The 13,119-nt window shown below is 36.6% G+C and overlaps 1 protein-coding gene and 1 long non-coding RNA gene across 3 annotated transcripts; one reads left to right on the top strand and one right to left on the bottom strand.

Moving 5' to 3' along the window:
- Window positions 1–1,347: 1,347 nt before the first annotated feature.
- dhfr (dihydrofolate reductase) lies at window positions 1,348–11,690 on the bottom strand. Of its 2 annotated transcripts, none has more exons than XM_028034993.1 (6): window positions 11,413–11,690; window positions 11,246–11,295; window positions 10,978–11,083; window positions 8,077–8,200; window positions 7,757–7,893; window positions 1,348–1,869 (listed from the first exon to the last, which is right to left on the bottom strand). In XM_028034993.1, exons 1-5 carry the CDS (start codon window positions 11,565–11,567, stop codon window positions 7,774–7,776), a joined length of 555 nt encoding a protein of 184 aa, XP_027890794.1. In that variant the 5' UTR covers window positions 11,568–11,690; the 3' UTR covers window positions 1,348–1,869; window positions 7,757–7,773. The 2 variants fall into 2 exon arrangements, with proteins under 2 accessions (XP_027890794.1, XP_027890793.1); XM_028034992.1 differs by having other exon boundaries at window positions 7,778–7,893; window positions 11,413–11,678.
- On the top strand, window positions 8,967–10,088 carry LOC114155208 (uncharacterized). Its single transcript, XR_003597691.1, has 4 exons — window positions 8,967–9,375; window positions 9,500–9,637; window positions 9,746–9,851; window positions 9,943–10,088. It is a non-coding gene; the product is annotated as an uncharacterized LOC114155208 (long non-coding RNA).
- Window positions 11,691–13,119: the final 1,429 nt, after the last annotated feature.

Below are 13,119 nucleotides of genomic sequence, written 5' to 3'. Positions count from 1 at the left end.
CTTTCACGGAATTTCGCTCTGGAAATTCACGGATCACGGATTTTTGTGCAATTGCAGCATAGAATCAACAATCAAAACATGACATTAAGTCAAGCTCCATCGTTAAATTTGTAATTGATTACATTTCAAATACAATCCTAAACAGGTGGGTTTTTAGTAGAGATTTAAAAGAAGTCAGTGTTTCAGCTATTTTACAGTTTTCTGGAAGTTTGTTCCAATTTTGTGGCGCATAGATGCTGAAAGCTGCTTCTCCTCGTTTGGTTCTGGTTCTGGGGATGCAGAGCAGACCAGAACCAGAAGACCTGAGAGGTCTGGAAGGTTGATACAACAACAGCAGATCTTTAATGTATTTTGGTGCTAAGAGGTTCAGTGATTTATAAACTAACAACAGTATTTTAAAGGCTATTCTCTGAGTTTTGATAAATCAGTCATTGTCAAACATCAGCTACATACTTTTCTTACATTTACATCTTAATGCCTTTCATATACAACTACTTGATTGTGTTTTACCATCATACTTTCACAATGAAGTTTTTTTTAATACATCTTAAAATAATGTAGTCCTGTGTCCCCGGGCCATTTGGGGGCGCTGGTTTCCAGTTTTTTTTTTCCTGGAAAGTAGAAAAAGTAACTAATCCAACAAGAAGACTTCTTTTCCCAATATGGGAAATAAAGCAATAAAGGGGGGGGGGGGGGGGGGTGCAGGGTCGGGAGAGGAACCCATTAGAACTGCTTGCAGTTCTAGCTTCATTTTGCTTCACAGCTGTTCAGTCCCAATCCCTTGAGTTTCCTCCCCATGTGGATGTGGAAATGCTCAACAGCCCTGAGATCTGCTGTTGTTTTCTCCAGGCAATAATTTTCATATCAGTTTCACAAAAATGAGCCACTGTTTTATTGGTCAATCACATAAAATCCAACACTGACATTCATGGTTATCACTGGACTGTATTAAAGATCCAGAATGATATCACAAGCAAAGACCTCTTTTCTATTAATTTTCTTAAAAAGTTCTACTTATTCAAAGTTAACTCCTGAAATAATGTATCATTGCTAAGATACTGCTCATATCTAAGACTAAGACTATCGTTTCCTTTCTTTAGACACAAAAATCAGCTTTCTACCATGTGCTACATGTAGAAAGCGGATTTCTGCTCAGCTCCTGATAGAAAACTGAGGTGAAGAGAGTGGAACATCCACATTGTGAATGTGGATAATTGAAGATCCAGTTCTTTAGATGATACAACCTGCAGAAGACTTTTCTATTGGTTCTGAGTATGGCCTGCTTCCCAACATTGACATTACCAGGAGCACCACAACCGACATGAAAAGACTCAAAGCACTAAGGACTTAATGATTAAAAGATTTGCATTTTATTTAAAATTAAACATTTCTAGCTTTGATATGTTTCAGCTTGGTCAATTGGTTTTTCTAAGTTATATAAGTGAGAGAAACTAATATATGCATTTGTTTTTAATAGAGATGCTTCAGTTACAATAATAATTACACTTATTTATCTCGGTCAATCAACATACAACAACACTGGGCAGGAAAATGGGAGCTTTGATGAAATGCTCCCATCTCCTCCCACATTCCCAAGAGATGCTGATCAGATTGATCATAACAATGACCGTACACCCTTTGTTTAACCCACAAGAGCCAGAACAGACTCTGCTACCAACTGTGCCACCACATTTATAGTGAAATAAAACAGTAAATCTGCCTGCATGTATGATATGCGTCAACATTTACAGTGCATTGTCTCAGGATCTTATTTATTCATATTACGTCATTTGTTAAATATTTTCATACACTTCAAATCTGTATTGAATTCCATTCTCCTCCTGAAGCTCTTTCGGGACTCCTGGGAACCTGAAGAAGAAATAAATATGATGTAATGCACAAGAGTAGAGAAAACCCTTCAATATCAGTTTTCCAAAACTGTGTTATACAGCCAAAGCCTCCATGTGGGGCTGCACCATATTAGAAAATCTAATGATGCCAATAATAACGACAAACATTGCAATGATGATCTCAGTTGCAATCCATACCAAGTTTCTTTCACATCAGTCTTCCATCAATCAGTGACCTTCAGCATTTAGGCAAGGTCATTTGTGTCCTTAGGGAGAGGCTGTCCAATTGGCTAAATATTACATTAACAAGTAAAATGCATCTTTAACTCTTAGAATACATTAACCTACCATTTGTATTACTGTCATTATTAGGCCTGGGCAATACAGCTTAAAAAATAAAATCTAAAATTTTTTCACATCATATCTGATTTTTTTCAGTTTAATTTACAATTCAGTTTGTTTATATAGCGCCAATTCACAACAAAGTCATCTCAAGGCACTTTACAAAAAAAGTAAATTCAATTCCACATACATTCCAATTGAGCTTATTATCAATTAATTATCCAAAGTAGATTAAAAAGTTTCTGTCTAAGGAAAGCCAACAGATAGCATCATCGACTAGCAGCATTCACTCCTCCTGGATGAACATGTAGCACTTGTGTTGTGTTATTCACTTTACAGCAATCATTGTAAAGTCAACAATTACAAACGACAAAACTTAATTTTATCTAATTCATCTACAAATTATGGATCTGGTCAGCTGGTCTCTCAATGTAATTGATCAAATTTTCTAAATGAGAAGACTGGACAAAGGAGAGCCCGCGTGTCCTGCTGGAACTCACTCAGCGGGATACATTTTGGACTCTTGGGATGTCTACAAAATTTTTTGTCTGTCCAGGTTACACCTGGAAGACGTGGAGAATCTGTGTTTATTTCATGACAACGGGATTTCTGCTGGCAGATACCTGGCATATCGACAAATTCAGAAGACGTCGGCAGCTGTTTCGACACTAGTCAAGCTGCCTGATAAGTGTGATGGATTGGGTCTTCTGGTGAACATTGTGAATGCTGTGGGACCACAGCAAACCGGATGCAATTCTTGCTGAGATTTGCAACCCGGCCGGAGGTACTGGAGCTCACCAGTGGGTTGGAATTGATGTGGGAGAATTTGCAAGTCCGGCCCGGCGGGAAAGGCCATTTTAATCGGAATGATTGGAATTAATAAAGATGCACCGGGAGAGTTTAGGACAGATTGAAAATCTGTCCGAACTAAAGAATATTCTTATCTCAATTATCTTATCTTATCTCCCCTGTGTCTGCCTCTGCTGGCTGGCTATCTCTGATCTCCCAGAGGATATGTAAACAAGCCGCTCTTTCTTATCTCCTACCCCCTCAAGGACTTGCTCTGAGATAATATCACCTTTATCAGAAACTGTTTGCATGGGAGAGCAGGCTCTAACGGAATTCACAGTCAAACTACATGTACATCCTCATGGTTACAGATACACACTCCCTGACTTCACTGCCTTCGCTGGCTCATGTCTTTATTGTGTATTATCTGAATGTTGCTACACGTGCTATTTTTCTTAATGTGTCATTTCTTTGCCCTGTCTGTCTAGTTTATTATTATTTTTAGAAATTGTGGAGTAATCATTGCTTTAGACCAATACATTGCTTTATACTTTTTAAGATTATAGAAGAAAAACTCCTATTAATTTATCCAGAGAAACTGCTTCTACTTTATAAATTAGGGTTAGAGTTATAAATTATGGCATACTTATTCTTGCCTAGCAACCCAGAAGAGGAGCATCTACTTTATATACTTTATAAACTGTGGAGTACTTATTACTTTAACTCATGTAAAGAACTTTGAATTGCCTTGTTGCTGAAAATGTGTTATATAGATAAAATTACCGTAACTTTTATGTCAATGTCAATTTTATTTAAAAAGCATTTTAAAAACAGATATTAACTACACCAAAGTGCTGTACAGTATTCATAAAACGCAGACAAAACACATACGAATAAAACACAAATTAAAACAGACAAGGCAAGTAAATTACAATGTCAGGTCTTATGGAAAAGCTAAAGAATAAAAATAAGTTTTAAGGATTGATTTAAAATGTTCCAGACTGTGGGCAGATCTAATGTTAAAAGGCAAGTTGTTCCACAGACTAGGAGCAGTGCCCGGTCTCCTCTTCTTTTCAGTCTGGTTCTGGAAATATGTAAGAGAAATTTATCATTTGATCAATGGGTTCTAGAAATTAAATGGTTATGAAGAAGGTCTTAAAGATAAGCTGGGGCTAAGCCATCTAAAGCGTTAAAAACCAATTAACGCTTTAGATCAATCAATCCGATAAACTGGCAGCCAATGAAGAGAAGCCAATACTGGTGTTATGTGCTCTCATTTCCAGGTTCCAGTTAAGAGTCTAGCTGTGGAATTTTGAGTCATCTGGAGACACTGTAAAGAAGATTGGTCCATATTTTTATAAAATGAGTTGCAATAGTCGTTTAGACTATTGCAACTAAACTACACGTTTAGTGTAGTGATGAAGGCATGGATAAGCTTCTCAAAGTCTTTAAGACAGAAGCTAGAAGGCGCAAATGAAAAAAGCTTGATTTCACAACAGAGCTCACCTGCTTATCCAATTTAAGACAACTGTCAAAAATGACACCAAGATTCCTAAGAGAAGATTGATAAAAAGTAACAGAGGAACCAAGAATTTTATCAATCATCTCTTCTGGGAGTTGACCTGAATTCAAAGTCCAAATAAACATAAGCTGTCAAACATGCCTGGAAACCAAGATAAAAGGCCCTGAGTGAGCAGATATCACTGAACAATGGAAACCCCGGGTGCGCAATGGTGAAAAAAAAAAAATTCCAGATATCCAAAAGTGACATTTTATACAGCAAATTCAAATAATCGATACAATTGTTTTATTGCCCAGTCCTAATTATTATTAATGAAGTCCAAACAACCCTCTAAGATATCAATATTGTGGTGATGATATATTGTTGGCCCTGCTGCTCATATGATGGACCAGTTTGTTCCCAAATACAGGCTCCTAATATCAGGCTCCTACCATGTAACACCTGACCTCATGCTCTAATTTGCCGTCATATTCACCTCCACCTCTCACATGATCAGCCAGTTCCACTAGAGATGCATCAATATGAACATTTAGTTTGAGATTGCTATCCAATATTAATGTTGCTGTTATGGTCAATAATCAATATTAACTGATGATAGATAGCCTTTCAATATCTGTCACATGACTAAACAAATACCACATGGCCGACCCCTTCCACTTCCTCTGCAGACACAAATGACAACAGGATGGAAATAAATATTGATTATTAATAATGGCGCAGTTTTACAAATCGGAACAAAAAATCCTGGCACTTTCATCAATATTATCTGCCCCAGGCTTAAGGAAACTAAGTGGCTGATAAGGGCCCCTGGGCCACTAGGGGAGAAGGACCTCGCTGCAGCAAACAGAAACGGGCAGGGACGGACCACAGTCAGTCTCATACCTTATTTGGAAATGGGACCATTGCTCTCCAGAAGTGATGGGGGCGCTATTTCCTATATTATCCGGGGTCTCCCATTTTTATTTTCTTTTGAAATCTGATATATTTTCACTTTTAGGAAGGATTTCTACTCTCAGCATGTATTTGAACTTCTCTCATTTACTTCAGCACAGCTCATAGTTTTTAACTAATTCTGTAGCCCAACTACTGCCTCTAGTGGCGTGGGGGTGGTAACACAACTAATTTAACTACATTACTAAATCAGAATACCACAAATTCTTAATTATTTATTATTAATTTTGGCATTTCTGGCACCGTTAAAGATAAATTATCTCATAAAACACCATATTTTTTCATTTCCTTAAGGATGTAGAGCTAATTAAATGACATAAACAATACTTTTATACAATATAAATTATATCTACAGTACAGACCAAAAGTTTGGACACAGCTTTTAATTCAATGAGTTTCCTTTATTTTCATGACTACTGACATTGTAGATTCACACTGAAGGCATCGAAACTATGAATAACACATGTGGAAATATGCACTAAACAAAAAAGTGTAAAACAACTGAAAATAGCCCTTATATTCTAGTTTCTTCAAAGTAGCAACCTTTTGCTGTGATTACTACTTTGCACACACTCTGCATTTTCTTGATGAGCTTCGGGAGGTCGTCACCTGAAATGGTTTTCACTTCATAGGTGTGCCCTGTTAGGTTAATAAGTGGGATTTCTTGCCTTATAAATAGTCATGAAAATAAAGAAAACCCATTGAATTAGAAAGGTGTGTCCAAACTTTTGGTCTGTACTGTGTATATCTCCATCAATTATTATAGGAACAAAAGAAATAAGGAGACATGAAAAACAACATGATCGACTATGATAAAAAATCCATTTGCAATATATATATATAAGAAATCCAATAGAGCAATAGTCAATAAACAAATGAATTAGGTACAGAAGAATAATAAATCAGGTCGTTACAACCAGGGTTGTTAAGCAGATACAAGCAAAAATTTATATTTTTGTTTTTACGGAGCCATGTAAATTATTCTGAGAGACTTTTTGTTGGTACAGTCTTATATATAGGACAAAATAAGATGAAACTATTTAGTCTATCAACGTGGTAATTTTCCTTCAACTCCAAAACAACAAATCATATTCATAGAATCACATTATCAACAATTTGTGAATAGAGCAAAACACTTAGCCATAGGTAAATACTATCATTTAGTTTGGTTAAGAATAATTATTGCACCATCAATAAATGACTTTTAATAGATGTTCTTAGTTGCCAGAGGAACACTGTAACACCTTCATGAGCTCAGAGGCTCAAACTGGCAAAAAACAAGATGGAGGTTACACAACCTCAAGTTGAGTAACCCCAAGATCACTAGATCGAGTTTAACAGTTCTTAAAAGAAACAGGGTTTTTAGCAAAGTTGAGCTGACTGTTCAGGAATGGCACAAGGAATTTAAAAATTGCTACAGTTTCAATTTATATTTTACGGTTCCAGTAAAGCCAGAATTAATAATAAATAATAAAGACTTTGTGGTATTCTGATTTAGTAATGTAATTAAATTAGTTGTGTTACCACCCACACGCCACTAGAGGCAGTAGAAGGGGCCAAAAAGATGCAACTAAGGAGCAGATTTAGAAGTACACAGAAAGCTACAGAATTAGTTAAAAACTGTGAGCTGCGCTGAAGTAAATAAAAGAGAGAAGTTCAAATACATGCTGAGAGTGAAAATCCTTCCTAAAGAGTGAAAATATATCAGATTTCAAAAGAAAATAAAAGAACAGAAAAAAAAAAGCCAAGATGAAGGTATGTTTTCATGTCTCTTGCTAATGTAATGTTTACCAAAAAGATTTGTGGAGCTGCTAATATAAAATTAACATCATAGTGACCTTCAACAGTCCAGTTCAACAGCCAAAACGTTTATGGTAGAATGTCTGCATTTGTGTGAAACTGAGTTTTAACCTTAAATGGGCTGATTCTCCTGGTTGGTCCTATATGTTTGAGGTTTTTTGGCTTCAAAACAGTATGTTTATAGCAGGTGTGCAAATAATCTAATTGTCTAACTGTTGATTGCAGCAGTCCACATTATTAGCAGAAATAGTGGGCCCCAAAAACAGATTTTGTTGACGGCCCCATGGAGGCTTGAGTGGGCCCTGCTAACAGCCTCTGGTCTCATTTCACTCTGTTGCACCCATAATTATAATCTCTGCCTAATTCACAGGATTACACACACTGTGCATTAGACATTCAACTCCATTCCTACTAAAAATCAGCTGAAAACAATCCTTAACCTTTAATTAACCTTTAACTCTACATTAATTAAAGGGATGTTTCACACTCAAATACATTTTACCAGAGATTATGATGCCCTTACTCTGGCAGCAGTTGATATTTTTCTGGGACGATTTCAGGAAGGAAAGTGTCACAGTCAAACTGCTGCAGGACTTGTGTGACAAACAGCCTCCTGGTTCCCGGGCTTTCCATCAACTCCTGTGCAGCCCAAAACAAAAAGTGAGAGTTGTAGGTAGCTGCAGTTACTTTGCTTCATAAAAAACAAATTAACTGAAGCAGTAAGCAGAAGGGCAATTAAAGTAAGCAAAAATATGTAGTTTACTCAGGTCATATGTTCTACCTCGGGGTGGGATTTAAGACACAACAGAAAAAAATAATGACCTTGTATAGAGAGCTTCCTCCTATAACCCAGACCTGGTCAGCTTGTTCTGCCAGTTCTGTGTCAACTAGTGTTAGAGCTGAGCTGAAGTCTGACGCCAGGTAGTGTGCGCCTGCAGGTGGCACCCTAGAGCAAATTAGATCAGATAAGGTTTGCTTTAACATTGCAGGTCACTTGGCATCAAGGTAGATTGAATCAATCCAGTATATACACACATACATATATACACGTGTACACACATACACACACATATACATGCGTACATACATGTATACATACATACACACACACACATATTCTTTTTATCCTAATTATTTAGACATTTCTATGGAACTACGATCCTTTTAAATTTTCTATCTGTTCCTGTTTCAGCTCTTTAGGTTCAGGTTCCTGGTTCCCACTTAGTTACACAATCAATCAATCAAATTTTATTTGTATAACACATTTCAGCAGCAAGGCATTTCAAAGTGCTTTACATCATAACAAACACAAAAACACAAATTCATGCAACATAGACTCAACAATCAAAACATTACATTAAGTCAACCACTGTTAAATTTGTAATTGATTACATTTCAAATAAAACTCTAAACAGGTGGGTTTTTAGTTGAGATTTAAAGGAAGTCAGTGTTTCTACTGTTTCACAGTTTTCTGGAAGTTTGTTCCAGATTTGTGATGCATAGAAGCTGAATGCTGCTTTTCCATGTTTGGTTCTGGTTCTGTGGATGCAAAGCAGAAAAAGAACCAGAAGACCTGAGGTGTTTGAAAGGTTGATACAACAACAGCAGATCTTTAATATATTGTGGTGCTAAACCATTCAGTGATTTATAAACTAACAACAGTATTTTATAGTTTATTCTCTGAGCTACAGGGAGCCAGTGGAAGGACTTTAAAACTGGGGTGATGTGCTCTAACTTCCTGGTTTTAGTCAGAATGCAAGGTTTGTTTGTTTAACAAAATCACTTCACTGTTTGTTGCGACTTAATATACTTTTCTTCATAAACATAACCTGGTTTTAATTAAGCTCATTATGCGAAAAAGACTTTGATATTGTGAGGTTGTTATAACTCATCATTGTTTTTATCTTCAACATATTTTTGCAGTCTATGCAAATTAAGATGAAAGAGGAAGCCAGTGAACAAGAATTAGAAAACCTAAAGACTTTCCTGTCTCAGAAGAGGCTCTGGCTCCACCAGATCACCAACCAGTTCTGAGGATGAACCTCCACATCGTCTTCCTGGTGGAAGGCTCTTTGTTTTTTTACACTGAGCAGCTGGCCACATTTTTAACAGCAAAAACTGGTATGTAACCAACGCTAAGTTCTTAAATAAACATGATTTGATTAAAAAGTAATTGGACAGAATTTATTCCCCTTGTTAATCTACCATTTCTCGTTCATACATTTTATTCATTGTTATCTTTCAGGGCCCTGTGATGGACTGGTGACCTGTCCAGGGTGAACCCCGCCTCTCATCTGATGACTGCTAGAGACGGGCACCACCAGCCCCCCTCACCACCATTCAAGGATCAACGTGTTCAGATCATGGACGGAAAGATTTTAAGGTAGTTTGTCTCCCTTAAATCCACACTTAAAACAACTTCATAGTTAATGCCAGCATCAGCTGATTTTACGATATTGCTGACTATTTTTTCTACTTCTAACATAAACAGGCAAAGAAGTCACCCAGAAATGTTTTTCCACCCCAGGCATCCGGTCCCAATCATTACCAGTTCTGATGATGCCACATACATAGCGAGTCCACAACGTCTAAAAATTGTAAGTCTTGTGTTTTTCTTTGCCGTTTTTCTGTACTCTTTAAAATACAAGTGCTTTCTCTGTTTAATTGCTCTATTGTACTTTTTTGTAGGTTTCTGTAAAGTGCAGTGGTCCAGTGAATGGGAATGTTCTGCTGATCCTCACTGTTCTTAGGAAGGAGAAATGTCAGTTTGTCTGCAGTAATACTGGAATACTGTGACATTAAATTAAAACAATACTCCTTGGTGAAACATTTTCACATTTCCTCTAAAGTGTATCTGTTGTTTTATTGTGCTAATTTTCATAACCATGTTGTCTATAAACTTTGACTATATTGACAATTTGTTCAATTCTGTGATAGTATATTGTACTCTTGAAAAATGTCAATATATTGAATACACAACGTACGTTTTTCAGCTGTGGAGTGTGTTATAGTTGATCCTTCTGTGTTCTTTTAGCCTAATATGTTTGCAGTACTGTAGTGTGTATTAAGCATGTAATGTACAAAGTGGCCATAATAAAAGATATTGATAAGTAACCGAGAAGTGTACTTCATTAGCAATTATAATAAACCAATAGTGTAACTGTAGCATACTGTAATCACACTACTAATATATAAAATATGTAATGCCAATATACTGAAAATACATTCTAAATATATTTTAAATGTAATTCAATCACTAAAATAGTACACTCAAAATATACTAATCAAGCATGTTTATATTACATAAAAAGCAAAATACTTAAAGTATACTAAATTTAACTTAAATTATTTCCAAAAAAGTATATGAAAGTACACTTAGTACACTTTAAATTGTGCTTTAATACAATTTATATACTATTAAAATACACCAAGTACAAAAGTTGTTGTTCCAAAATGTCATATTTTAAGTTAACTAATCCTAAGTGAACATAAAGTATACTCATGATTAGTCTGACTTAAAGTATACTAAAATTGAACATACTTAGTATATTTATTTTTCACCAGGGGTGTGTCCGACTGAATAAAACTTACTTTTTTAAAAAATTATTTTGTATTCAAAACAGCAGAGTGAAATATAAACTACATATAGAAAACTGAAACAAATGTTAAGGAGGAGTTCCTGAACGGTGGGTCACGTGCACTCGGTGTTTGTGTGCGTCATACTTGTACTCCCTGCTGAGGACGATGTTGATCCTGCCTTTCAGTGGCCTGTTCTTCTCTGGGATTGAGAACCAGGTCTTCCTGCCCATGACCACCACATTCTTCCTGCCTACCGGAGCAGTTTCAGTCGCTTACTAATACAACTGATTAACAATTTCTCTGTGTGCTCATCACACAGAGAAATTGATTATTTAAGAAGCAACAATTAAATCAGCAGCTCCTCCATAACGCATGTTTATGGAGGCTCTGCCATCTAGAAGGATGAAGTTACCTGCTATTGACGGTGTGGCTGTCATCTTTCGGAAATGAGCGAATTCGTTGCTGAAAATTTGAAAATACAAATTACTTTATTGATCCCAACGGGAAATTGAATGAATCAACGAAGGGGTTCAGCACTTTGACAGCTTAATTCCTTCCTGAGCTGCCATGGTAACTGACCTGAGTCGAATAGGATGCCAGGGCAGATTCCCATCTTTCCCAATGCCCAGGTTGGGGCACACCGCCACAATTCCGTTCAGGACCCGCGACATGGAGAATGTAGTCTGACTCTTCTCAAAACTGCTGACAGCCAGCGTTTCCCGCCAACACAACATGACCGGAAATTACGATCTTGTTTTCTGGATTACTATTTCCGCATATTTTATCTACTGCCCCCCTGTGTACATAGGTGGTATTGATTGAATTTAAACAACTATTCTGTACCCTTAAATCAAGATCTTAAAAAGGACATGTTCTAGTTTTCCAAAGATATTGACAAAATTATATTTTACAAGGTTTAGGCATAAGACAAAGTGAGGATAGAAAGTGGTTCAGAAGTCACTTCTACAAGTGCTAAATGTGGCAGTATGAAACTCGAGCAAAAAACTTTTTGTTGTTATTGACTTGCAGAATTAATTCCTCCTGCAGTGACAACTGCTTGCATTGTGTTGTTGACTTTACAGCAATCCCTCATACAGAGCATGAATGTAGCAACAGTGGGGAGGAAAAACTCCCCTTTAACAGGAAGAAACCTCCAGCAGTACCAGAACCTGACTCAATACAAGTGGCCATCTGTCATGACCAACTTAATTGGTGGCAGCATTATCTCAGCTGATGTCCTCCTCCAGGAAGGAATCATAGTCAAACAGAATACTACACAAAATGTCGCTTCTATGGAGAGGAGCTATAAAAGGAGAGAAGATGTAGACTGACATTAAGGTCTTTGGGGGAAAGGTGTGGTTTTGTGAACCATTTGTTTTCACAAAACCACACCTTTCCCCCAAAAACCATAATGTCAATACAGACTGGCTGATAGTTAGTTAACATTGGAATTTAAAGCTAGTGATGGTTCCGGCAACACCGATGCGTCGGCGCATACATCAAGCCCAAACTCGTGTGGGTGCGCGTATTGATTTCAGCAAGTCACGTGACCGATACAGAAACTGTTTTGAAATGACGCTGACGCGCCAAACTGTGTTTATAAGGAAGCGAATCTGTAGACGGGATGCATTTGCCAAAAAGATTCTTTATCTTTTACTGTACGGCGTCAACTATGGAGCCTCAAGGCAAACGAAAGTTTTCCGCAGCGTGGGACCATTTTGATCTGATCTTACATCGGAAAACAAGGTATTTGTTTTCATTTCGTTGTTTCATCCGGTTCTTTTCAGTATGTACTTGATCTATCTGAATCAAAATTCAGCTGAAATTGAGTCTTACTTTACTTTCATATTATGTTCTGCAGGTTAAGTGTCGCATATGTTTGACAGAAATGTCTTATTTAAATAAATTCACCTCCTCAATGCTGAGGCATTATAGGGCCAGGCATCAGAATGAAGGATAAATTCAGGTATACAGCCATTCTACAAATTACTCAGTTGCTTTTTACAAATTATTTCATATAAATGTATTGTTTACTTAATTTTTTTCTACAGCAGGAGAAGATGTGTCAAAAAAAACGTAACAGACTAGATTTCAAAATGTTTGAAAAACGTATTTTTTTGAATGAAAATTTGTGAAAAAAAACCCAAAAAGAGTCCACAAGCATCCTCATTCCAAACATGTTCACTTTCATTTTCATCACTTGGTACATGTTCACTTTATTTATTGACTGTATCGAAGAATATAAAATATATTTTTAATTTAACTGAAGATATGAAATAATACAAT

The sequence above is a fragment of the Xiphophorus couchianus genome, chromosome 12 (assembly GCF_001444195.1).
Source record: "Xiphophorus couchianus chromosome 12, X_couchianus-1.0, whole genome shotgun sequence".
Lineage (NCBI taxonomy): Eukaryota > Metazoa > Chordata > Actinopteri > Cyprinodontiformes > Poeciliidae > Xiphophorus > Xiphophorus couchianus.
The sequence above is the reverse complement of the archived record's forward strand: the minus strand, read 5'-3'. Positions and strand labels throughout refer to the sequence as shown.